We start from the raw sequence: 24,214 nt of genomic DNA on the forward strand, positions 1-24,214 counted from the left end.
AGATAAAGCCTGAGTAATCTTACTTAGGCTATCAGGATTAGGGCAGCATAAATTACATGGAAGGCGCAGTGAGAATTATGTCCCACAAGTTCCCATTGCTCTAAAGCCACCACTGCTCTACTGAAGAGACTGATATGGACTATGGCTACACCCCAGAACAAAGCAGAACAATCTTGCACTACTTAAAAAATAATAAACTCTTGATTGAATAATCTGTAACTAACACCTAACTTTACCACTTCCTTGCTCTAACGTAGGCAAAGAGAATGACTGGGGTGGGATAGAAGGGAGGTGATATTTAACAGCTTTGCTGTGGTGCTCTTTGCCGCCTCCTGCTGGGCAGGAGTGATATTCCCAACAGTAATTAATAATGATCCATTGACTCAGTGTCATTAGAAAGAAAATGCATGTTTTACCGACTATCTTTTTAATTTACTTGCATTATCAAATGGATCAGTCTTTCTATATGCACACTTTCTTAGGCACCGGCTCCTACTGAGCATGTGCACGAATTCACAGTGTATATGTATACGAGTCTGTGATTGGTTGATGTCACATGGTACAGGAGCTGGCAAAATTATGTAAATTTTGAAATTTGTCAGAAAATAATGTGCTCATTTAAAATTCAGATTAAGTGATATTGCATTGTCTTTTTATAATGCACTTGCCGATTATGAGATTCTACTGCATTTAATGGTCCTTCAAAGAGACAGCTCATAGCATATATCACCATATCTTTTTAAGACAATCCAGAATGCTTTACCATAAGAAGATTATACAAGGGCACACCATATATTAGCAATTTCTCTGAGCTAACCAATCACTGTGTAGAATGTTGCCCAGCGTTGACTTAGCATACAATTTTGGAGGCACTTCAGCCTGCATGTACATAGAGAGTGGGACAAGCACACATTTCAGGGATGTTTTACAGTAAAAATAGGCAAAAAAAAAAATGAATGTATAGTATAATGTTTTTATTTTACTAAATGATACACTTTATAGGGAGGTTAAATGTCAAGTTTAAATTTTTTATTTTGTGATTCAGACAGAGCATACAATTTTTAAAAAAGTTTCCAATTTACTTCTGTTACCAAATTTGTTTCATTTCCATGATATTCTTTGTTGCAAAGATACCTAGGTAGATGTCTGGAGCACTACATGGCAGGAAATAGTGCTGCCATCTAGTGCTCTTGCAAATGGTTAACATTGTTGCAAAGTTGCTGCCATATAGTGATCCAGAAATGGGCAGGCTCCTAAGCTTACATCCCTGCTTTTCAACCAATGATACAAAGAGAAGACAAATAAATAATAGAAGTAAATTAGAAAGTTGTTTAAAATTGCATGCTCTTTTTAAATCATGAAAACAACATTTTGTGTTTCATATCCCGTTAATGTCCCTTTACATACAGCAGGGGCAATGCATATCAAACAGTCATTCAGATAGACTGACTGTATTTAATGAGTCAGAGCCCTATACATTGGACTATAGAGTGGGGCAAAACTCTAAAAAAAAGTATTCTGACTTTGATATTCTATAATGTTACCAATAACATAAAAACTAAATGTCAACTTAATTTAAACTTGCAATAGAGAAGGGTTCTTCAAACCACAGGTCGGGACCCATTACTAGGTCGCAACATCATGTTGACCGGGTCGTGACGTGTGTTTGTGGTGTGTGTGAGTGTTATGTGAGTGAGTGTGTGTGTGGTGTTTGTGTTTCGTATGAGTGTGTGTGTTGTATGAGTGTGTGGTGTGTGTGTGTTGTATGAGAGTGCGGGTGGGGTGTGTGCGTGTTGTATGAGAGTGTGTGGTGTATGTGTGTGTGTGTGTTGTATGAGAGTGTGGTGTGTGTGTGTTGTATGAGAGTGTGTGGTGTGTGTGTGTTGTATGAGAGAGAGTGTGGTGTGTGTGTATTGTATGAGAGTGTGTGGAAGTGTTGTATGAGAGTGCGGGTGGTGTGTGTGTTGTATGAGAGTGTGTGGTGTGTGTGTTGTATGAGAGAGTGCGGGTGGTGTGTGTGTTGTATGAGAGAGTGCGGGTGGTGTGTGTGTTGTATGAGAGGGTGCGGGTGGTGTGTGTGTTGTATGAGAGGGTGCGGGTGGTGTGTGTGTTGTATGAGAGTGCGGGTGGTGTGTGCGTTGTATGAGAATGCGGGTGGTGTGTGTGTTGTATGAGAGTGTGTGGTGTGTGTGTTGTATGAGAGAGTGCGGGTGGTGTGTGTGTTGTATGAGAGAGTGCGGGTGGTGTGTGTGTTGTATGAGAGAGTGCGAGTGGTGTGTGTGTTGTATGAGAGAGTGCGGGTGGTGTGTGTGTTGTATGAGAGAGTGCGGGTGGTGTGTGTGTGTGTTGTATGAGAGTGCGGGTGGTGTGTGTGTTGTATGAGAGAGTGCGGGTGGTGTGTGTGTTGTATGAGAGGGTGCGGGTGGTGTGTGTTGTATGAGAGGGTGCGGGTGGTGTGTGTGTTGTATGAGAGTGCGGGTGGTGTGTGCATTGTATGTGTTGTATGAGAGTGCGGGTGGTGTGTGTGTTGTATGAGAGAGTGCGGGTGGTGTGTGTGTTGTATGAGAGAGTGCAGGTGGTGTGTTGTATGAGAGAGTGCGTGTGGTGTGTGTGTTGTATGAGAGAAGGCGGGTGGTGTGTGTGTTGTATGAGAGAGTGCGGGTGGTGTGTGTGTTGTATGAGAGAGTGCGGGTGGTGTGTGTGTTGTATGAGAGGGTGCGGGTGGTGTGTGTGTTGTATGAGAGAGTGCGGGTGGTGTGTGCGTTGTATGAGAGTGCGGGTGGTGTGTGTGTTGTATGAGAGTGCGGGTGGTGTGTGTGTTGTATGAGAGTGCGGGTTGTGTGTGTGTGTTGTATGAGAGTGCGGGTGGTGTGTGTGTTGTATGAGAGTGCGGGTGGTGTGTGTGTTGTATGAGAGAGTGCGGGTGGTGTGTGTGTGTTGTATGAGAGTGCGGGTGGTGTGTGTTGTATGAGAGTGCGGGTTGTGTGTGTGTGTTGTATGAGAGTGCGGGTGGTGTGTGTGTTGTATGAGAGAGTGTGGGTGGTGTGTTTGTTGTATGAGAGAGTGTGGTGTGGTGTGTGTGTTGTATGAGAGAGTGCGGGTGGTGTGTTTGTTGTATGAGAGAGTGCGGGTGGTGTGTGTGTTGTATGAGAGAGTGTGTGGTGTGTGTGTTGTATGAGAGTGTGTGTGTTTTATTACCTTTTACAACACTTTTAAGTTTGACTACAATCAGGAATACACTACGCACACATTTTTTAGTCACTGCAAAAAATTGCTTCAGAAATGTTTAGACCAAGCATAAAAATAGGATCGCAAAAGTATGTGGTCTTGGGAAAAAAAGCTTGGAGAACCCTGCAATAGAATGTAATTTTGCTTATAAGTCAGGCATCCTTTGTCTTAATTTCAAATGGGTGAATGTTTTGGCATATTTAAATATTTTCCAAATGTTTTCATTCTAAATGAATGTTTAATTTCCATATATTTAACGTCAGTTTCAAAATAATACCTTAACTAACGTTTCAATGTTCTTTTTGATATTTTAATTATCTCAGTACAATGAAATGCAACATTTGTTTATTTTTTTAAATGTGACATTTATTCTATTGACACATTCAAATGACAAAACAAATGTGAAGACATGTATTTATTGTATTATTTGAATATCATAACATTTAATTCATTTTAACAGGGACGTTACCGCAGTGTTTGTAGTGTCTGAAGCTGCATGTTTTCTCCATTCAGAACTATGTGACAAGTCTTCAAAAGCGCACTGTAAATTAGCAGTCACAGCCAGTTAAATGAGCTAGCGCAGCGGTGACAGCAGAGCTGCATTAGTGGATGTGACAAATTTTAGTATTGAACCACTGCAGTGAGTGCCTACAGCCCTTCCACCCCCAGTTTAAAGATTAGCTAGCAAAGCTGCAGCGCTAACATCTGTGCTAGTGGTTGTGAGCTGGAGTAGGCAGCATATGATCAGGAGCTGGCGCAGCACTGACAGCTGCGCAAACAGTAACTATGCAGTTAAGGTTGGTCGGAGTGGGGCCTTGTCCCTGGTGTGGGGGCCCTTTGCTTGTATGGGGGAGTGGTCTGTTGCTCTGGGAGGCTCTGGAGTTTGGGGTCAGGCCCTGGAGGTAGTCTGCCGCTGTGGGGCCCAGAGGTTGGGGGGGGGCTGTTCCTGGTCCTTGAGGTTGGGGGGGCTGTCTCTAGCTCTGGAGTTTGGGGGCTCTGTCCCTGGAAGTTGTGAGCCCTGATAGGGGTGGGGCAGGTGTGTGTCAGGGTGAGGGAGGTGCATAGGAGGTGCTGTGGGGGCTTTCCCTAACTTTTGCCCGGGGGACCTAGTTGGTCTCAGTCCCTGGTGCAATCTTTTATTTTCCTTAGAATCTGTATATCACAAACCTCTGCATTATGAAGAAGTTTCTCTGCTGCTAGCTTTTCCTCTGTTAATTTCTGGAGAGAATCTTTGACTTTCAGCTCATAGTTATGCTTCTTTTCCTCCATTTCCAGCAAGATTTGTTTTACACTGGCCTTTGGGAAGCTCTGTTAAAAGACGAAGGTTTCTCTATCAGATAAGTATTTGGTCTTATCTGCTCTGAATTGACATACATTACAAATGCATAGCAGGTTAACATACTTCATACTTTTATACATACAGATAAGGCATGTGCATTCGGATCCTTCGTTAGTACCCAAATGCAGAAGTATGCGCTATTCGTCTCTTTTCGGAAACCGTATTGATTCTTGTGCAAGATGACTACGTTAATACCTGGATATGCACATATCTTCAACATGGTGATTTTGCACAAAAGATTCAATCCAGCTCCAAAAAGAGTCTAATAGCACATACTTCCGCATTCGAATCCTAACAAAGGATCTGAATGCCCATACCTAATACAGATACAAAGTGGTAGTGTCAAGGCCCAAAAGCAAATTGTGTAACCTGCAAACGCTGCTTATCAAATTGCTGGTTCAGGCAGGTTGCTGCATTTTGAAAACCTAGGTCACAGATTTTGCTTTTTGACTTCTCTAGGGAACACATGGCCCAATTGTTACACAAAAGCAAGAGGTTTTTAAAGTCCATTTAAACACATGAGACTCACATCCTTTAGCTACAATATATCACCAGAGGCCTAGTGCATGAAGTACATGAATAGAAGCAAAAGGGGTTAGATCTTACCTAACTCTCAATTCAGTTAAAATATTTGAATGTTCAGTTAAAACAGCTGAACCAACAGTTTGTGGCTTTAATAACTGACAGCACAGCAAGCATGAGATGAAACAGCTCCTTACAATGAACAAAATCCCTAACTAATAATAAACTCTAGGTCCTCTTCCTCCTTGAATAACCAATTTAATATATGTATACTATAATCATGTTTGTAACGTGTCCGTCACCTGTGCCAATTGGGCATGCATCCTCAAAGGAATGTTGGCTGTGCAAAGCGGCCAAAGGTTTGTTGGCTGTGCGCGCAGCCAAAAGAATTCACCTGGATGCAGCTTTGAACAGCCAATAGGATTTCAGTAGCTCTAATCCTATTGGCTGTTTTCAAAATTTCAGCCAATATGAATGCAAGGTACCCTAAATTGATTGCGGTACCTTGCATTCAATCTTCAGTCTGCGACGGACATTGGATGAAGAGGAGCCTCCATGCCACCAAGCAACACCACCACCGTGGACCGCTGCCGTTGAGGACAGCCGCTGAGGATTCAGGCATCAGGAACACAGTTCCGCACCTCCGCTACGCGCCGCCTTCACTCCGGATGAAGATAGAAGATGATGGATCCATCTGGAAGAAGACCTTCTCCACCAGACTTCACGAACAGTACCTATTTGGGGCTTTTTTTTTTTAGATTAGGGTTTTTTGGAGCTTGAAAAAACAGAATTTATGTTTACCTGATAAATTACTTTCTCCAACGGTGTGTCCGGTCCACGGCGTCATCCTTACTTGTGGGGATATTCTCTTCCCCAACAGGAAATGGCAAAGAGCCCAGCAAAGCTGGTCACATGATCCCTCCTAGGCTCCGCCTACCCCAGTCATTCGACCGACGTTAAGGAGGAATATTTGCATAGGAGAAACCATATGATACCGTGGTGACTGTAGTTAAAGAAAATAAATTATCAGACCTGATTAAAAAACCAGGGCGGGCCGTGGACCGGACACACCGTTGGAGAAAGTAATTTATCAGGTAAACATAAATTCTGTTTTCTCCAACATAGGTGTGTCCGGTCCACGGCGTCATCCTTACTTGTGGGAACCAATACCAAAGCTTTAGGACACGGATGAAGGGAGGGATCAAATCAGGTCACCTAAATGGAAGGCACCACGGCTTGCAAAACCTTTCTCCCAAAAATAGCCTCAGAAGAAGCAAAAGTATCAAACTTGTAAAATTTGGTAAAAGTGTGCAGTGAAGACCAAGTCGCTGCCCTACATATCTGATCAACAGAAGCCTCGTTCTTGAAGGCCCATGTGGAAGCCACAGCCCTAGTGGAATGAGCTGTGATTCTTTCAGGAGGCTGCCGTCCGGCAGTCACATAAGCCAATCTGATGATGCTTTTAATCCAAAAAGAGAGAGAGGTAGAAGTTGCTTTTTGACCTCTCCTTTTACCAGAATAAACAACAAACAAGGAAGATGTTTGTCTAAAATCCTTTGTAGCATCTAAATAGAATTTTAGAGCGCGAACAACATCCAAATTGTGCAACAAACGTTCCTTCTTCGAAACTGGTTTCGGACACAAAGAAGGTACGACTATCTCCTGGTTAATGTTTTTGTTAGAAACAACTTTTGGAAGAAAACCAGGTTTAGTACGTAAAACCACCTTATCTGCATGGAACACCAGATAAGGAGGCGAACACTGCAGAGCAGATAATTCTGAAACTCTTCTAGCAGAAGAAATTGCAACCAAAAACAAAACTTTCCAAGATAATAACTTAATATCAACGGAATGTAAGGGTTCAAACGGAACCCCCTGAAGAACTGAAAGAACTAAGTTGAGACTCCAAGGAGGAGTCAAAGGTTTGTAAACAGGCTTGATTCTAACCAGAGCCTGAACAAAGGCTTGAACATCTGGCACAGCTGCCAGCTTTTTGTGAAGTAACACAGACAAGGCAGAAATCTGTCCCTTCAAGGAACTTGCAGATAATCCTTTCTCCAATCCTTCTTGAAGAAAGGATAGAATCTTAGGAATCTTTACCCTGTCCCAAGGGAATCCTTTAGATTCACACCAACAGATATATTTTTTCCATATTTTGTGGTAAATTTTTCTAGTTACAGGCTTTCTGGCCTGAACAAGAGTATCAATAACAGAATCTGAGAACCCTCGTTTTGATAAGATCAAGCGTTCAATCTCCAAGCAGTCAGCTGGAGTGAGATCAGATTCGGATGTTCGAACGGACCTTGAACAAGAAGGTCTCGTCTCAAAGGTAGCTTCCATGGTGGAGCCGATGACATATTCACCAGATCTGCATACCAAGTCCTGCGTGGCCACGCAGGAGCTATCAAGATCACCGACGCCCTCTCTTGATTGATCCTGGCTACCAGCCTGGGGATGAGAGGAAACGGCGGGAATACATAAGCTAGTTTGAAGGTCCAAGGTGCTACTAGTGCATCTACTAGAGTCGCCTTGGGATCCCTGGATCTGGACCCGTAGCAAGGAACCTTGAAGTTCTGACGAGAGGCCATCAGATCCATGTCTGGAATGCCCCACAGTTGAGTAATTTGGGCAAAGATTTCCGGATGGAGTTCCCACTCCCCCGGATGTAATGTCTGACGACTCAGAAAATCCGCTTCCCAATTTTCCACTCCTGGGATGTGGATTGCAGATAGGTGGCAGGAGTGAGTCTCCGCCCATTGAATGATTTTGGTCACTTCTTCCATCGCCAGGGAACTCCTTGTTCCCCCCTGATGGTTGATGTACGCAACAGTCGTCATGTTGTCTGATTGAAACCGTATGAACTTGGCCTTTGCTAGCTGAGGCCAAGCCTTGAGAGCATTGAATATCGCTCTCAGTTCCAGAATATTTATCGGTAGAAGAGATTCTTCCTGAGACCAAAGACCCTGAGCTTTCAGGGGTCCCCAGACCGCGCCCCAGCCCATCAGACTGGCGTCGGTCGTGACAATGACCCACTCTGGTCTGCGGAAGGTCATCCCTTGTGACAGGTTGTCCAGGGACAGCCACCAACGGAGTGAGTCTCTGGTCCTCTGATTTACTTGTATCTTCGGAGACAAGTCTGTATAGTCCCCATTCCACTGACTGAGCATGCACAGTTGTAATGGTCTTAGATGAATGCGCGCAAAAGGAACTATGTCCATTGCCGCTACCATCAAACCTATTACTTCCATGCACTGCGCTATGGAAGGAAGAGGAACGGAATGAAGTGTTTGACAAGAGTTTAGAAGTTTTGTTTTTCTGGCCTCTGTCAGAAAAATCCTCATTTCTAAGGAGTCTATTATTGTTCCCAAGAAGGGAACCCTTGTCGACGGAGATAGAGAACTCTTTTCCACGTTCACTTTCCATCCGTGAGATCTGAGAAAGGCCAGGACTATGTCCGTGTGAGCCTTTGCTTGAGGAAGGGACGACGCTTGAATCAGAATGTCGTCCAAGTAAGGAACTACTGCAATGCCCCTTGGTCTTAGTACCGCTAGAAGGGACCCTAGTACCTTTGTGAAAATCCTTGGAGCAGTGGCTAATCCGAAAGGAAGCGCCACGAACTGGTAATGCTTGTCCAGGAATGCGAACCTTAGGAACCGATGATGTTCCTTGTGGATAGGAATATGTAGATACGCATCCTTTAAATCCACCGTGGTCATGAATTGACCTTCCTGGATGGAAGGAAGAATTGTTCGAATGGTTTCCATTTTGAACGATGGAACCTTGAGAAACTTGTTTAAGATCTTGAGATCTAAGATTGGTCTGAACGTTCCCTCTTTTTTGGGAACTATGAACAGATTGGAGTAGAACCCCATCCCTTGTTCTCCTAATGGAACAGGATGAATCACTCCCATTTTTAACAGGTCTTCTACACAATGTAAGAATGCCTGTCTCTTTATATGGTCTGAAGACAATTGAGACCTGTGGAACCTCCCCCTTGGGGGAAGCCCCTTGAATTCCAGAAGATAACCTTGGGAGACTATTTCTAGTGCCCAAGGATCCAGAACATCTCTTGCCCAAGCCTGAGCAAAGAGAGAGAGTCTGCCCCCCACCAGATCCGGTCCCGGATCGGGGGCCAACATTTCATGCTGTCTTGGTAGCAGTGGCAGGTTTCTTGGCCTGCTTTCCCTTGTTCCAGCCTTGCATTGGTCTCCAGGCTGGCTTGGCTTGAGAAGTATTACCCTCTTGCTTAGAGGACGTAGCACTTGGGGCTGCTCCGTTTCTACGAAAGGGACGAAAATTAGGTTTATTTTTGGCCTTGAAAGACCTATCCTGAGGAAGGGCGTGGCCCTTACCCCCAGTGATATCAGAGATAATCTCTTTCAAGTCAGGGCCAAACAGCGTTTTCCCTTGGAAGACGCATCCGCTGACCAAGATTTCAACCAAAGCGCTCTGCGCGCCACAATAGCAAACCCAGAATTTTTCGCCGCTAACCTAGCCAATTGCAAAGTGGCGTCTAGGGTGAAAGAATTGGCCAATTTGAGAGCACGGATTCTGTCCATAATCTCCTCATAAGGAGGAGAATCACTATCGATCGCCTTTACTAGCTCATCGAACCAGAAACACGCGGCTGTAGTGACAGGGACAATGCATGAAATTGGTTGTAGAAGGTAACCTTGCTGAACAAACATCTTTTTAAGCAAACCTTCTAATTTTTTATCCATAGGATCTTTGAAAGCACAACTATCTTCTATGGGTATAGTGGTGCGTTTGTTTAAAGTAGAAACCGCTCCCTCGACCTTGGGGACTGTCTGCCATAAGTCCTTTCTGGGGTCGACCATAGGAAACAATTTTTTAAATATGGGGGGAGGGACGAAAGGTATACCGGGCCTTTCCCATTCTTTATTTACAATGTCCGCCACCCGCTTGGGTATAGGAAAAGCTTCTGGGAGCCCCGGGACCTCTAGGAACTTGTCCATTTTACATAGTTTCTCTGGGATGATCAAATTCTCACAATCATCCAGAGTGGATAATACCTCCTTAAGCAGAGCGCGGAGACGTTCCAACTTAAATTTAAATGTAATCACATCGGGTTCAGCTTGTTGAGAAATTTTCCCTGAATCTGAAATTTCTCCCTCAGACAAAACCTCCCTGGCCCCCTCAGACTGGTGTAGGGGCATTTCAGAACCATTATCATCAGCGTCCCCATGCTCTTCAGTATCTAAAACAGAGCAGTCGCGCTTGCGCTGATAAGTGGGCATTTTGGCTAAAATGTTTTTGATAGAATTATCCATTACAGCCGTTAATTGTTGCATAGTAAGGAGTATTGGCGCGCTAGATGTACTAGGGGCCTCCTGAGTGGGCAAGACTGGTGTAGACGAAGGAGGGAATGATGCAGTACCATGCTTACTCCCCTCACTTGAGGAATCATCTTGGGCATCATTTTCAGTGTCACATAAATCACATCTATTTAAATGAGAAGGAACCTTGGCTTCCCCACATTCAGAACACAGTCTATCTGGTAGTTCAGACATGTTAAACAGGCATAAACTTGATAACAAAGTACAAAAAACGTTTTAAAATAAAACCGTTACTGTCACTTTAAATTTTAAACTGAACACACTTTATTACTGCAATTGCGAAAAAGTATGAAGGAATTGTTCAAAATTCACCAAAATTTCACCACAGTGTCTTAAAGCCTTAAAAGTATTGCACACCAAATTTGGAAGCTTTAACCCTTAAAATAACGGAACCGGAGCCGTTTTTACATTTAACCCCTTTACAGTCCCTGGTATCTGCTTTGCTGAGACCCAACCAAGCCCAAAGGGGAATACGATACCAAATGACGCCTTCAGAAAGTCTTTTCTATGTATCAGAGCTCCTCACACATGCGACTGCATGTCATGCTTCTCAAAAACAAGTGCGCAATACCGGCGCGAAAATGAGGCTCTGCCTATGATTAGGGAAAGCCCCTAGAGAATAAGGTGTCTAAAACAGTGCCTGCCGATATTATTTTACAAAAATACCCAGATTAAATGATTCCTCAAGGCTAAATATGTGTAATATATGAATCGATTTAGCCCAGAAAATGTCTACAGTCTTAATAAGCCCTTGTGAAGCCCTTATTTACTGTCTGAATAAAAATGGCTTACCGGATCCCATAGGGAAAATGACAGCTTCCAGCATTACATCGTCTTGTTAGAATGTGTCATACCTCAAGCAGCAAAAGACTGCTCACTGTTCCCCCAACTGAAGTTAATTCCTCTCAACAGTCCTGTGTGGAACAGCCATGGATTTTAGTAACGGTTGCTAAAATCATTTTCCTCTTACAAACAGAAATCTTCATCTCTTTTCTGTTTCAGAGTAAATAGTACATACCAGCACTATTTTAAAATAACAAACTCTTGATTGAATAAAAAAACTACAGTTAAACACTAAAAAACTCTAAGCCATCTCCGTGGAGATGTTGCCTGTACAACGGCAAAGAGAATGACTGGGGTAGGCGGAGCCTAGGAGGGATCATGTGACCAGCTTTGCTGGGCTCTTTGCCATTTCCTGTTGGGGAAGAGAATATCCCCACAAGTAAGGATGACGCCGTGGACCGGACACACCTATGTTGGAGAAAGAGCTAATTGCCCTTTTAAGGGCTAGCCCCTACAAATGCCCCTTTAAAGGTAATGGGTAGTTTTGTTTTTTTGTGTTAGTTTTTTTTTGTGGGGGTTTGGTGGGTGGGTTTATTTTACTGTTAGAGGGGACTTAGTATTTTTTAGAGGTAAAAGAGCTGTTTAACTTAGGGCAATGTCCTACAAAAGGCCATTTTAAGGGATATTGGTAGTTTAGTATTAGATTAGGGGGTGTTTTTATTTGGGGGGGGGGTTATTTTTATAGGGGTATAAGTTTAGGTTTAAATTTTTTAGTTTGGATAGCTTTGTTTATTTTTTTCTGTAATTTTACTTTTTTATTTTTTGTAACTTTAGCTTGGGGGTTTGTATTTTTAAACATAGACGGCCCTCTGGGCAGGCTTATCGCCTAGTGTAAAATAAAAAACAATGTTTTGGAAGAGATGTCTCTATTAAAAAGAGACAGAAAATGTTAAAAATAATGTAATTATGAATATGAAAGAATACTAAATTAAACACATTTAAAAAACAATATAAAAAAATATCAAAGCTGGGAAAGATATGAAACCCCCAAATTTTCTTTTTGATTCAAACAGAGAATTCGATTTAAAAAAAGCTTCCAATTTACTTCTGGTATTAAATTTGCTTTGTTCCCATTGTATACTTTGTTGAAGAGATACCTAGGTAGGTATCGGGAGCATACATGGCAGGAAATAGTGCAGCCATACACAAATGCTCCTAGATCCTTAACGGCTTTTCTCCACACGTCACCAGAAGCGGCTTAAAGGGACAGTAAACCCAAAAATTGTCTTTCATTATTTAGATAGAGAATACAATTTTTAAACAGTTTCCAATTTACTTCTATTATCAAATTTGTTTCGTTCTCATGTTATTCTTTGTTAAAGGGATACCTACAGTAGGTAGGTAGCGTGCACATGCCTGAAGCACTACATGACAGGAAATAGTGCTGCCATCTAGTGCTCCTACTAATGTATAACATTGTTGCAAAACTGCTGCAGTATAGTTTTGTGGACACGTGCACACTCATGAGCTTACATCCCATTTTTTCAACAAAAGGATAACAAGAAAACGAAGAAAATTTGATAACAGAAGTAAATTGGAAAGTTGTTTAAAATTGTATGTTCTATCTGAATCATGAAAGAAAATAATTGGGTTTTATGTCCCTTTAAGTAAGCAAACACACAGCTGCGGAGGTTCACACCGCAAGTGGTCAGGCTAACCACCAATGTGAAAACAGTCCAAAAACCCACAGCACACAATCAAGGCACCAAAATCTTCAAAAAATAAAATCTTTATTACGTTTATTAAAAAAAAAATTTAAGCACATAGGTACAAAACCTTTAGGTGTTTTCGTGATGAAAGCAGGCACTTATTCATTTACACGAGCACAAGATGGCAGCACTATTGACTATGACTAACATTCTGGCAAAACTGCTGCCAAATAGTGCTCCACACACGTGCACTCGCCTGAGCTCATGTCCCTGCTTTTCAACAAAAGATTCCAGGGAGAAAAGAAAATTTGATAATAGAATCAATAAGAAAGTTGTTTTAAATTGCATGCTCTATTTAAATCATGAAAGAAACAATTTGAGTTTCATGTGCTTAATTTAGAAGTTAACAGAAGTGAAATAAACGGTGCCAGGCAGTTTTACTAACTTCTGTATGGCTCACATTTATGGTGTTTACAAAGGACTACTCCCAGTGCTTATGAAGGATTTTGGACATACTAACGGCTTTTAAAGGGACAGTATTCATTCTTTTTGGATGTACAGCTTTGGCATATTTTTGAACATCTTACTTATGTTCACTAACTACAGTACCTGATTTACCTAAAAGGGACAGTATACTGTAAAACATGTTTCCTCTTACTGTGTTCCAAATTACTTTTTATAATTACTGCAGATTATTAAAATCCTTCCTATTTATTATTGTATTTTAAATAGTTGTATTTGCTCATTAAAACAATCGCCTATTTTTTTTTTTAAAGGGACAGTCTACTCCAGAATTTGTATTGTTTAAAAAGATAATCCATTTATTACCCATTCTCCAGTTTTGCATAACCAAAAGATATATTATTGTACTTTTTACCTCTGTGATTACCTTGTTTCTAAGCCTCTGCAGACTGCCCCCTTATTTCAGGTATTTTGACAGACTTGCATTTTAGCCAATCAGTGCCCTCTCAGAAGTAACTACACAGGCGTAAACACGTTATCTATATGGCACACATGAACTAATGCTCTCTAGCTGTTAAAAACTGTTAAATCCAATGAAATAGGAGGTGGCCTTCAAGGACTTAGAAATTAGCATATGAGCCTACTTAGGTTTAGCTTCCAACTAAGAATACCAAGAGAACAAAGCAAATTTAATGATAAAAGTGAATTTGAAAGTTGTTTAAAATTGCATGCCCTATCTAAATCACAAAAGTTTCATTTTGAACAGACTGTGCCTTTAAGGATATGCCAATTTAAATGGGATCTTATAGCTAGGTAATGAAATGCTAATTAATGTTGGGGGGGTTCAATGAGCAAAAACATCTTTTTCAGATACAAAAATCTCTGTGAGGTTAATTTACTCTGTTATCTCCTGTTGACATATATTTTTTACAGAACAAACAAACATATTATTTTCAATGTAGGTGGTAGTTTCATCAGGCAGAAACAGCTATTTAAAATAACAAAATAAAGGTGAAGGAGGAGTTTGGCAAACAATTTAATACACCCCAGCAGGTAAAATAGATAATTGGGAACACATAAAAAACAAAATTGCAGTACCCTGTCCCTTTAAGTGCTTTAGATAGTAACTAAATAAAAATTGTATTGTGATCTGAATTTTTAGGCTGTTCAGTAGTTACATCCTCTTGGTATTACTATGGTGATAGTAGCCACTTGATATTCCACACCTCCCAACAAGGCTTTCTGAGATAGGTAGGCCAGGGGACTTGTGGGCAGTGGTCCATTTGTGCTTTGTGGGTAGTGCAGTGACAGAGAGGTGTGGGACCACTGGCGTTTAATGGTTGGGACGGGCCAGGTAAGTATGTCTTGGGGGGAGCTTAGGCAGTCCTTGAAAACCATAACATTTGCCCTGATTGGAGAAGCCACAGAGGGCAGGCCTCATCACCTATAAGTATTCCACAGGATCCTTGACGGTTAAGCGTTTTCCCTTATTCTAGTGGTGTCACTCCCTAATAGATCTCCTCTAGGTCCTACTGACTTGTTTATAGGATATATAATATGTAATTAACATACCAGTACTAACTCTGGGGCTGATGAGCCATAGTTTTAAGGGGATGTTAAACAGTAAGGGATAGATTACAAGTGGAGCACTAAAAGACAGCACATGATAATTAACCAGCCATTTCAAGTGGTAGCAATTAGCGCTCAGAAAATTAACTAGAGATTCGATCACTGGTTAATTTTCTAAATATGCCCCAAATGCCCTCAAAAACAGAATTTATGTTTACCTGATAAATTACTTTCTCCAACGGTGTGTCCGGTCCACGGCGTCATCCTTACTTGTGGGATATTCTCTTCCCCAACAGGAAATGGCAAAGAGCCCAGCAAAGCTGGTCACATGATCCCTCCTAGGCTCCGCCTACCCCAGTCATTCGACCGACGTTAAGGAGGAATATTTGCATAGGAGAAACCATATGGTACCGTGGTGACTGTAGTTAAAGAAAATAAATTATCAGACCTGATTAAAAAACCAGGGCGGGCCGTGGACCGGACACACCGTTGGAGAAAGTAATTTATCAGGTAAACATAAATTCTGTTTTCTCCAACATAGGTGTGTCCGGTCCACGGCGTCATCCTTACTTGTGGGAACCAATACCAAAGCTTTAGGACACGGATGAAGGGAGGGAGCAAATCAGGTCACCTAAATGGAAGGCACCACGGCTTGCAAAACCTTTCTCCCAAAAATAGCCTCAGAAGAAGCAAAAGTATCAAACTTGTAAAATTTGGTAAAAGTGTGCAGTGAAGACCAAGTCGCTGCCCTACATATCTGATCAACAGAAGCCTCGTTCTTGAAGGCCCATGTGGAAGCCACAGCCCTAGTGGAATGAGCTGTGATTCTTTCGGGAGGCTGCCGTCCGGCAGTCTCGTAAGCCAATCTGATGATGCTTTTAATCCAAAAAGAGAGAGAGGTAGAAGTTGCTTTTTGACCTCTCCTTTTACCTGAATAAACAACAAACAAGGAAGATGTTTGTCTAAAATCCTTTGTAGCATCTAAATAGAATTTTAGAGCGCGAACAACATCCAAATTGTGCAACAAACGTTCCTTCTTTGAAACTGGTTTCGGACACAGAGAAGGTACGATAATCTCCTGGTTAATGTTTTTGTTAGAAACAACTTTTGGAAGAAAACCAGGTTTAGTACGTAAAACCACCTTATCTGCATGGAACACCAGATAAGGAGGAGAACACTGCAGAGCAGATAATTCTGAAACTCTTCTAGCAGAAGAAATTGCAACTAAAAACAAAACTTTCCAAGATAATAACTTAATATCAACGGAATGTAAGGGTTCAAACGGAACCCCCTGAAGAACTGAAAGAACTAAATTGAGACTCCAAGGAGGAGTCAAAGGTTTGTAAACAGGCTTGATTCTAACCAGAGCCTGAACAAAGGCTTGAACATCTGGCACAGCTGCCAGCTTTTTGTGAAGTAACACCGACAAGGCAGAAATCTGTCCCTTCAGGGAACTTGCAGATAATCCTTTTTCCAATCCTTCTTGAAGGAAGGATAGAATCCTAGGAATCTTAACCTTGTCCCAAGGGAATCCTTTAGATTCACACCAACAGATATATTTTTTCCAAATTTTGTGGTAAATCTTTCTAGTTACAGGCTTTCTGGCCTGAACAAGAGTATCGATAACAGAATCTGAGAATCCTCGCTTCGATAAAATCAAGCGTTCAATCTCCAAGCAGTCAGCTGGAGTGAAACCAGATTCGGATGTTCGAACGGACCCTGAACAAGAAGGTCTCGTCTCAAAGGTAGCTTCCAAGGTGGAGCCGATGACATATTCACCAGATCTGCATACCAAGTCCTGCGTGGCCACGCAGGAGCTATCAAGATCACCGACGCCCTCTCCTGATTGATCCTGGCTACCAGCCTGGGGATGAGAGGAAATGGCGGGAACACATAAGCTAGTTTGAAGGTCCAAGGTGCTACTAGTGCATCCACTAGAGCCGCCTTGGGATCCCTGGATCTGGCCCCGTAGCAAGGAACTTTGAAGTTCTGACGAGAGGCCATCAGATCCATGTCTGGAATGCCCCACAGGTGAGTGACTTGGGCAAAGATTTCCGGATGGAGTTCCCACTCCCCCGGATGCAATGTCTGACGACTCAGAAAATCCGCTTCCCAATTTTCCACTCCTGGGATGTGGATAGCAGACAGGTGGCAGGAGTGAGACTCCGCCCATAGAATGATTTTGGTCACTTCTTCCATCGCTAGGGAACTCCTTGTTCCCCCCTGATGGTTGATGTACGCAACAGTTGTCATGTTGTCTGATTGAAACCGTATGAACTTGGTCCTCGCTAGCTGAGGCCAAGCCTTGAGAGCATTGAATATCGCTCTCAGTTCCAGAATATTTATCGGTAGAAGAGATTCTTCCCGAGACCAAAGACCCTGAGCTTTCAGGGATCCCCAGACCGCGCCCCAGCCCATCAGACTGGCGTCGGTCGTGACAATGACCCACTCTGGTCTGCGGAATGTCATCCCTTGTGACAGGTTGTCCAGGGACAGCCACCAACGGAGTGAGTCTCTGGTCCTCTGATTTACTTGTATCTTCGGAGACAAGTCTGTATAGTCCCCATTCCACTGACTGAGCATGCACAGTTGTAATGGTCTTAGATGAATGCGCGCAAAAGGAACTATGTCCATTGCCGCTACCATCAACCCGATCACTTCCATGCACTGAGCTATGGAAGGAAGAGGAACGGAATGAAGTATCCGACAAGAGTCTAGAAGTTTTGTTTTTCTGACCTCTGTCAGAAAAATCCTCATTTCTAAGGAGTCTATAATTGTTCCCAAGAAGGGAACCCTTGTTGACGGGGATAGAGAACTCTTTTCCACCGTCACTTTCCATCCGTGAGATCTGAGAAAGGCCAGGACGATGTCCGTGTGAGCCTTTGCTTGAGGAAGGGACGACGCTTGAATCAGAATGTCGTCCAAGTAAGGTACTACCGCAACGCCCCTTGGTCGTAGCACAGCTAGAAGGGACCCTAGTATGAAAATCCTTGGAGCAGTGGCTAATCCGAAAGGAAGCGCCACGAACTGGTAATGTTTGTCCAGGAATGCGAACCTTAGGAACCGATGATGTTCCTTGTGGATAGGAATATGTAGATACGCATCCTTTAAATCCACCGTGGTCATGAATTGACCTTCCTGGATGGAAGGAAGAATAGTTCGAATGGTTTCCATCTTGAACGATGGAACCTTGAGAAACTTGTTTAAGATCTTGAGATCTAAGATTGGTCTGAACGTTCCCTCTTTTTTGGGAACTATGAACAGATTGGAGCAGAACCACAGTTAAACACTAAAAAACTCTAAGCCATCTCCGTGGAGATGTTGCCTGTACAACGGCAAAGAGAATGACTGGGGTAGGCGGAGCCTAGGAGGGATCATGTGACCAGCTTTGCTGGGCTCTTTGCCATTTCCTGTTGGGGAAGAGAATATCCCACAAGTAAGGATGACGCCGTGGACCGGACACACCTATGTTGGAGAAATAGAAGACATTATAGTTTTTATTTTAAAAAATAAGGCGTTTTTATATTAATAAAAAACAACTGCACTAGGCAGTTTTGGGGCTTCAAAGTTAATGGGAGTGGGGTGTTATAAAATAAAAAAAAAAACGCACTGAAAAGTGTCTTTACATTGCGGTCTATGTTTCTCATAGGCCGCAATGATAATATATATGTATATGCTTACATACATAGTTATGTATTAATATGTGTATATACACATATTAACACATAAATATATATGTATATAATCATATACATATACTGTATATTTACAAACTGCCGCCATCGCTGCGCTACTTACCCCCTTTGCTGCGCTTACGTTCTGTGCCGTCTCTGACGGCATCAGAACAAGGCTCCCATTGGAGCCTATGGAAGTACACGCTCGTGAGTGCAATACTTCCTAGCAATGCGAACGCGATGTTGTGTTCGCATTGCACCTAACTTGTAATACCAGCGCAAATTAGCGTGCACTAGTATTTCAAAGTGGAGTGTAAATATCGCTTCAGCGAAAGCGATATATTGCGATCCATTTATAATCTGGCCCTAAATGCATGCTAGGCATAATGATGTATACAAAGCAAATATTAGCCTTAGAATAATATGTAGCTGTATTTTTACAATTATATTAGTTGTTTAAATATTGAAAAGGAAAGTTTATATCTGTCCCCAATTGTCTTTAGCAGGGGAAACAGATAAGGGGCAACTTAAGTTCAAACATAGCGGCCCCATTAATTTATAGAAACTCAGTGGAATTTAGAAAAACAAACAATTTTCAAAGTTAAAGGGACAGTCTACTTGTTTGTTTTATTGTCTAAAAAGATAGATACGCCTCTATTACCCATTCTCCAGCTTTGCAGAACCAACATTGTTATATTAATATAGTTTATAATGTCTAAAACTCTAAATCTCTTCCTGTTTCTAAGCCCCTGCAGGCCTTCTTTATCTCAGTGCATTTTATTAACTTTTCACAGCTAGATAGTACTAGTTAATGTGTGCCATATAGATAACATTGTGCTCACTACTGTGGAGTTACGAATGAGCCAGATTGGCTGAAGTGCAAGTTTGTATATAGCACTGAGATAAGGGGGCAGACTTAGATACAAGGTTATCGCAGAGGTAAAAAGTATATTAATATAACAGTGTTGGTTATGCAAAGCTGGGGAATGGATAATAAAGGGATTATCATAATTTTTAAACAATAACAGTTTCAAGTAGACTGTCCCTTTAAATTACAGGAAAATGTGATAAAACAAAATTTATGCTTACCTGATAAATGTATTTATTTCCGGATAGGGTGAGTCCACAACGTCATCAATAAATAGTGGGAATATCACTCCTGGCCAGCAGGAGGAGGCAAAGAGCACCACAGCCAAGCTGTTAAGTGTCACTCCACTACCCACAATCCCCAGTCATTCGACCGAAAGGAAAATGGAAATAAGGAATAACACAAAGGTGTAGAGATGCCTGAGGTCTTAAAGAAAAAGGGTGGGGTCGTGGACTCACCATATCCGGAAATAAATAAATGTATCAGGAAAGCATACATTTTGTTTTCTTTCCTAAGATATGGTGAGTCCACGACGTCATCAATTACTAGTGGGAACCAATACCCAAGCTAGAGGACACAGATGACTAGGTAGGGATAACAAGACAGGCAGACCTAAACAGAAGGCACCACCGCTTGAAGAACCTTTCTCCAAAAAGAAGCCTCGGTCAAGGCAAAAGTATCAAATTTGGAAAAAGTATGCAGAGAGAACCAAGTTGCAGCCTTGCAAATCTGTTCAACAGAAGCTTCATTTTTGAAAGCCCAAGTAGAGGAGACAGCCCTCGTGGAATGAGCCGTAATTCTCTCAGGAGGCTGCTGACCAGCAGTCTCATAGCGAAACAAATTATACTTCTCAACCAGAGAGAAAGAGAAGTAGCAGTCACTTTCTGAAATTTACGCTTTCCAGAGAAACAAACAAACAGGGTAGAAGACTGGCGAAAATCCTTAGTAGCCTGAAGGTAGAACTTTAGAGCATGCACAACATCCAGGTTGTGCAACAAACGTTCCTTATGAGAAAAAGGATTAGGACATAGTGAAGGAACAACAATTTCCTGATTAATATTTATATCTGAAACCACTTTAGGAAAAAAATCCCAACTTAGTACGAAGAACCGCCTTATCCGTATGAAAGATATGGTAGGGAGAATCACACTGCAAGGCAGAGAATTCCAAAACTCTCAGAGCACAAGAGATAGCAAAAAGAAACCAAACCTTCCAAGATAATAACTTAATATCTATCGAATGCACTGGCTCAAATGAAGCCTGCTGCAAAACTTTAAGAACAAGTTTAAGGCTCCAAGGAAGAGCAACAGACTTAAACACAGGCCTGATCCTGATCAGGGCCTGACAAAACAAATAAACATCTGGCACATACGCCAGACGCTTATGTAACAAAATAGACAATGCATAAATCTGTCCCTTAAGAGTACTGACTGACAAACCCTTCTCCAGACCTTCCTGGAGAAAAGACAAAATTCTAGGAATCCTAACCCTACTCCAAGAGTAGCCCTTGGATTCACACCAAAAAAAGTATTTACGCCATACCTTATGATGAATCTTTTTGGTAACAGGATTGCGAGCCTGAATCATGGTCTCAATGACTGACTCAGAAAAACCACGCTTAGAAAGAACTAAGCGTTCAATCTCCAAGCAGTCAGTTGCAGAGAAACGAGATTTGGATGAAGAAATGGACCCTGAGTTAGAAGGTCCTTCCTCAGAGGCAGTCTCCAAGATGGAAGAGAAGACATCTCCACTTGGTCTGCATACCAGATTATGTGAGGCCATGCTACTAGAATTACCGAAGCTTTCTCCTGTTTGATACAAGCAATGACTCGTGGAAGGAGCGCAAACGGAGGAAACAGGTAAGCTAGACTGAAATCCCAAGGAACCGCCAGTGCATCTATCATGGCGGCCTGCGGATCTCTTGACCTTGAACTGTACCTTGGAAGCTTGGCGTTCTGCTGAGACGCCATCAGATCCAACTCCGGAACCCCCCATTAGAGGATTAACCTGGAGAACACCTCCGGATGGAGAGCCCACTCCCCAGGATAGAAAGTCTGTCTGCTCAGGAAATCCGCTTCTCAGTTGTCCTCTCCTGGGATTTGGATGGAAGATAGACAGCAATTGTGAGCTTCCGCCCACTGAAAAATCCGAGCCACCTCCTTCATGGCTAAGGAACTCTGAGTTCCTTCCTGATGGTTGATATAAGCCACTGAGGTGATATTGTTCGACTGGAACCTGATAAACCGAGCCAAGGCAAACTGAGGCCAAGCCATCAGCGCATTGCAAATCGCTCTCAACTCCAAGATGTTTATGGGAAGAGCAGACTCCTCCCGAATCCACAAACAAGTCGAAGACTGCTCCCCAGCCCAGCAGGCTGGCATCCGTGGTTACAATGACCCAGGAAGGTTTTCAGCGGCATGTCCCCCGAGACAAATGCTCCTGAGAAATCAACCACGGAAGAGAGTCTCTTGTCGACTGATCTAGATCTATCCTCTGAGACAGATCCGAATGGTCTCTGTTCTATTGTCTGAGCATGCATAACTGCAGGGCTCTCAAATGGAAATGGGCAAAGGGAATGATGTCCATGGAAGCGACCATCAGACCAATTACTTCCATACAATGAGCCACTGATGGCCGAACAGTAGACTGTAGAGAGAGGCAAGAGGAAAAAATATTGGCTTTTCTGACCTCTGTCAGAAATATTTTCATGGATAGGGAATTTATTATGGTCCCTAAGAAAACTACCCTTGTAGCTGGAACAAGGAAACTCTTTTCCAGATTCACTTTCCATCCGTGGGAACGTAGAAAAGACAACAAGATTTCTGTATGAGAGTCTGCTTGTCGCAAAGATGGCGCCTGAACCAATATTTAGTCCAGGTAGGGTGCCACTGAAATTCCTTGAGACCTGATCACGGCTAAGAGAGCTCCCAGAATCTTTGAGAAAGTTCTGGGAGCTGTGGCAAGGCCAAGCGGAAGAGCCACAAACTGAAAGTGTTTATCTAGAAAGGTGAATCTCAGAAACTTGTGATGATCCCTGTGGATGGGAACAAGAAGATATGCATCCTTCAGGTCTATGGTCATCATAAACTGACCCTCCTGGACTAAAGGAAGAATGGAACAAATAGTTTCCATTTTGAAGGACGGTACTCTGAAAAATTTGTTTAGACACTTCAGGTCTAGAATAGGTCGGAAAGTGCCCTCTTTTTTGGGAACCACAAACAGATTTGAATAGAAACCTAGACCCTGTTCCTTTATAGGAACTGGAGCTATCACTCCCAAGGAGGAAAAGAAAGGTCCTGAACACATTTCAAGAACGCTTCTCTTTTTATCTGGCTTGTAGATAATCTTGAGAGGAGGAAACTGCCCCTGGGAGGAAATGTCTTGAATTCTATTTTGTAACCCTTAGATACTATGTTCACAGCCCAGGGATCTGAGACATCTCGCATCCATGCTTGAGAAAACTGAATAAGTCTGCCCCCCACTTGATCCGATCCCAGATCAGGGGCAAACCCTTCATGCTGATTTAGACTCAGTTGCGGTTTTTGTTGATTGTTTCCCCTTGTTCCAAGACTGATTGGGTCTGCAAGAAGACTTGGACTGTTCCTGCTTGGAAGAGGACGAGGAAGACTTTCCTTTGAGGTTACGAAAGGAACGAAAATTACTCTGACGTCCCTTAGGCCTATTCTCCTTGTCTTGAGGTAGAAATGACCCTTTTCCACCCGTAATATCAGAAATGATTTCTGCCAGACCAGGCCCAAACAAGGTCTTACCATTTTAAGGAATCGGCAGAAGTTTGGACTTAGAGGTAACATCGGCTGACCAAGATTTCAGCCACAAAGCCCTGTGGGCTAGCACATCGAAACCAGATATCTTGGCTCCCAGTTTAATAACCTGCATGGTGGCAATAGAAATAAAGGAATTGGCTAACTTAAGAGCCTTAATCCTCTCTTGGATCTCCTCCAAGGGAATCTCTACCTGAAGAGAATCAGACAAGGTGTCGAACCAATAGGACTTGACAATAGCACTTGACACAGTGGCAATACACACTGCAGGTTGCAATTGGAGACCTTGATGAACATACATCTTCTTCAAATAAGCCTCCAGCTTTTTGTCCATTGGATCCTTAAATGAGCAGCTATCCTCAATAGGAATAGTAGTTCTTTAAGCCAGAGTAGAAATGGCTCCTTCTACTTTAGGCACTGTACGCCATGACTCTTTAATGGAGTCAGCGACAAGAAACATCTTTCTAAAGACAGGAGACGGGGAAAAAGGTATCCCTGGCTTCTCCAATTTCTGCGCTATAATCTCCGTGGCACGGTCTGTAACAGCAAACACTTCCACAGAGGAAGTAACATCAAAGTATTTAATAAGTTTACTAGATTTCTTAGGGTTGACAACGACAGGAGTATCAAAGTCATCCAAAGTAGCTAATACTTCCTTTAACAGTACACAAAGGTGTTCAAGCTTAAATCTGAAGGTTACAACTTCAGCATCAGATGAAGGCATTATACTGTCCGAATCTGAGATTTCACCCTCAGAGGCTACCGACGTATCTTCCTCATCAGATTTATGAGGGAGGGAAACTTGGGTAGCAGTAGCTGGATCAGAAACCTTGCTATCTGAATCTCTAATTTTCCTCTTGCTTTTTCTCTTCAGCATAGGGAAAACAGCTAATGCCGCAGAAACTGCAGAAGATACCTGGG

At 42.5% G+C, this 24,214-nt stretch overlaps 1 protein-coding gene across 1 annotated transcript in view; it reads right to left on the reverse strand.

The window, feature by feature from the left end:
- Positions 1-24,214, reverse strand: part of TRAF3IP3 (TRAF3 interacting protein 3) — a gene marked incomplete in the record, with an annotated part of 485,039 nt that overhangs the window by 216,105 nt on the left and 244,720 nt on the right. Inside the window, 1 exon segment of the mRNA XM_053706644.1 lies at positions 4,396-4,536. Coding sequence (XP_053562619.1) covers positions 4,396-4,536 — 141 coding nt within the window.

Source organism: Bombina bombina, chromosome 3 (assembly GCF_027579735.1).
Source record: "Bombina bombina isolate aBomBom1 chromosome 3, aBomBom1.pri, whole genome shotgun sequence".
Classification (NCBI taxonomy): domain Eukaryota; kingdom Metazoa; phylum Chordata; class Amphibia; order Anura; family Bombinatoridae; genus Bombina; species Bombina bombina.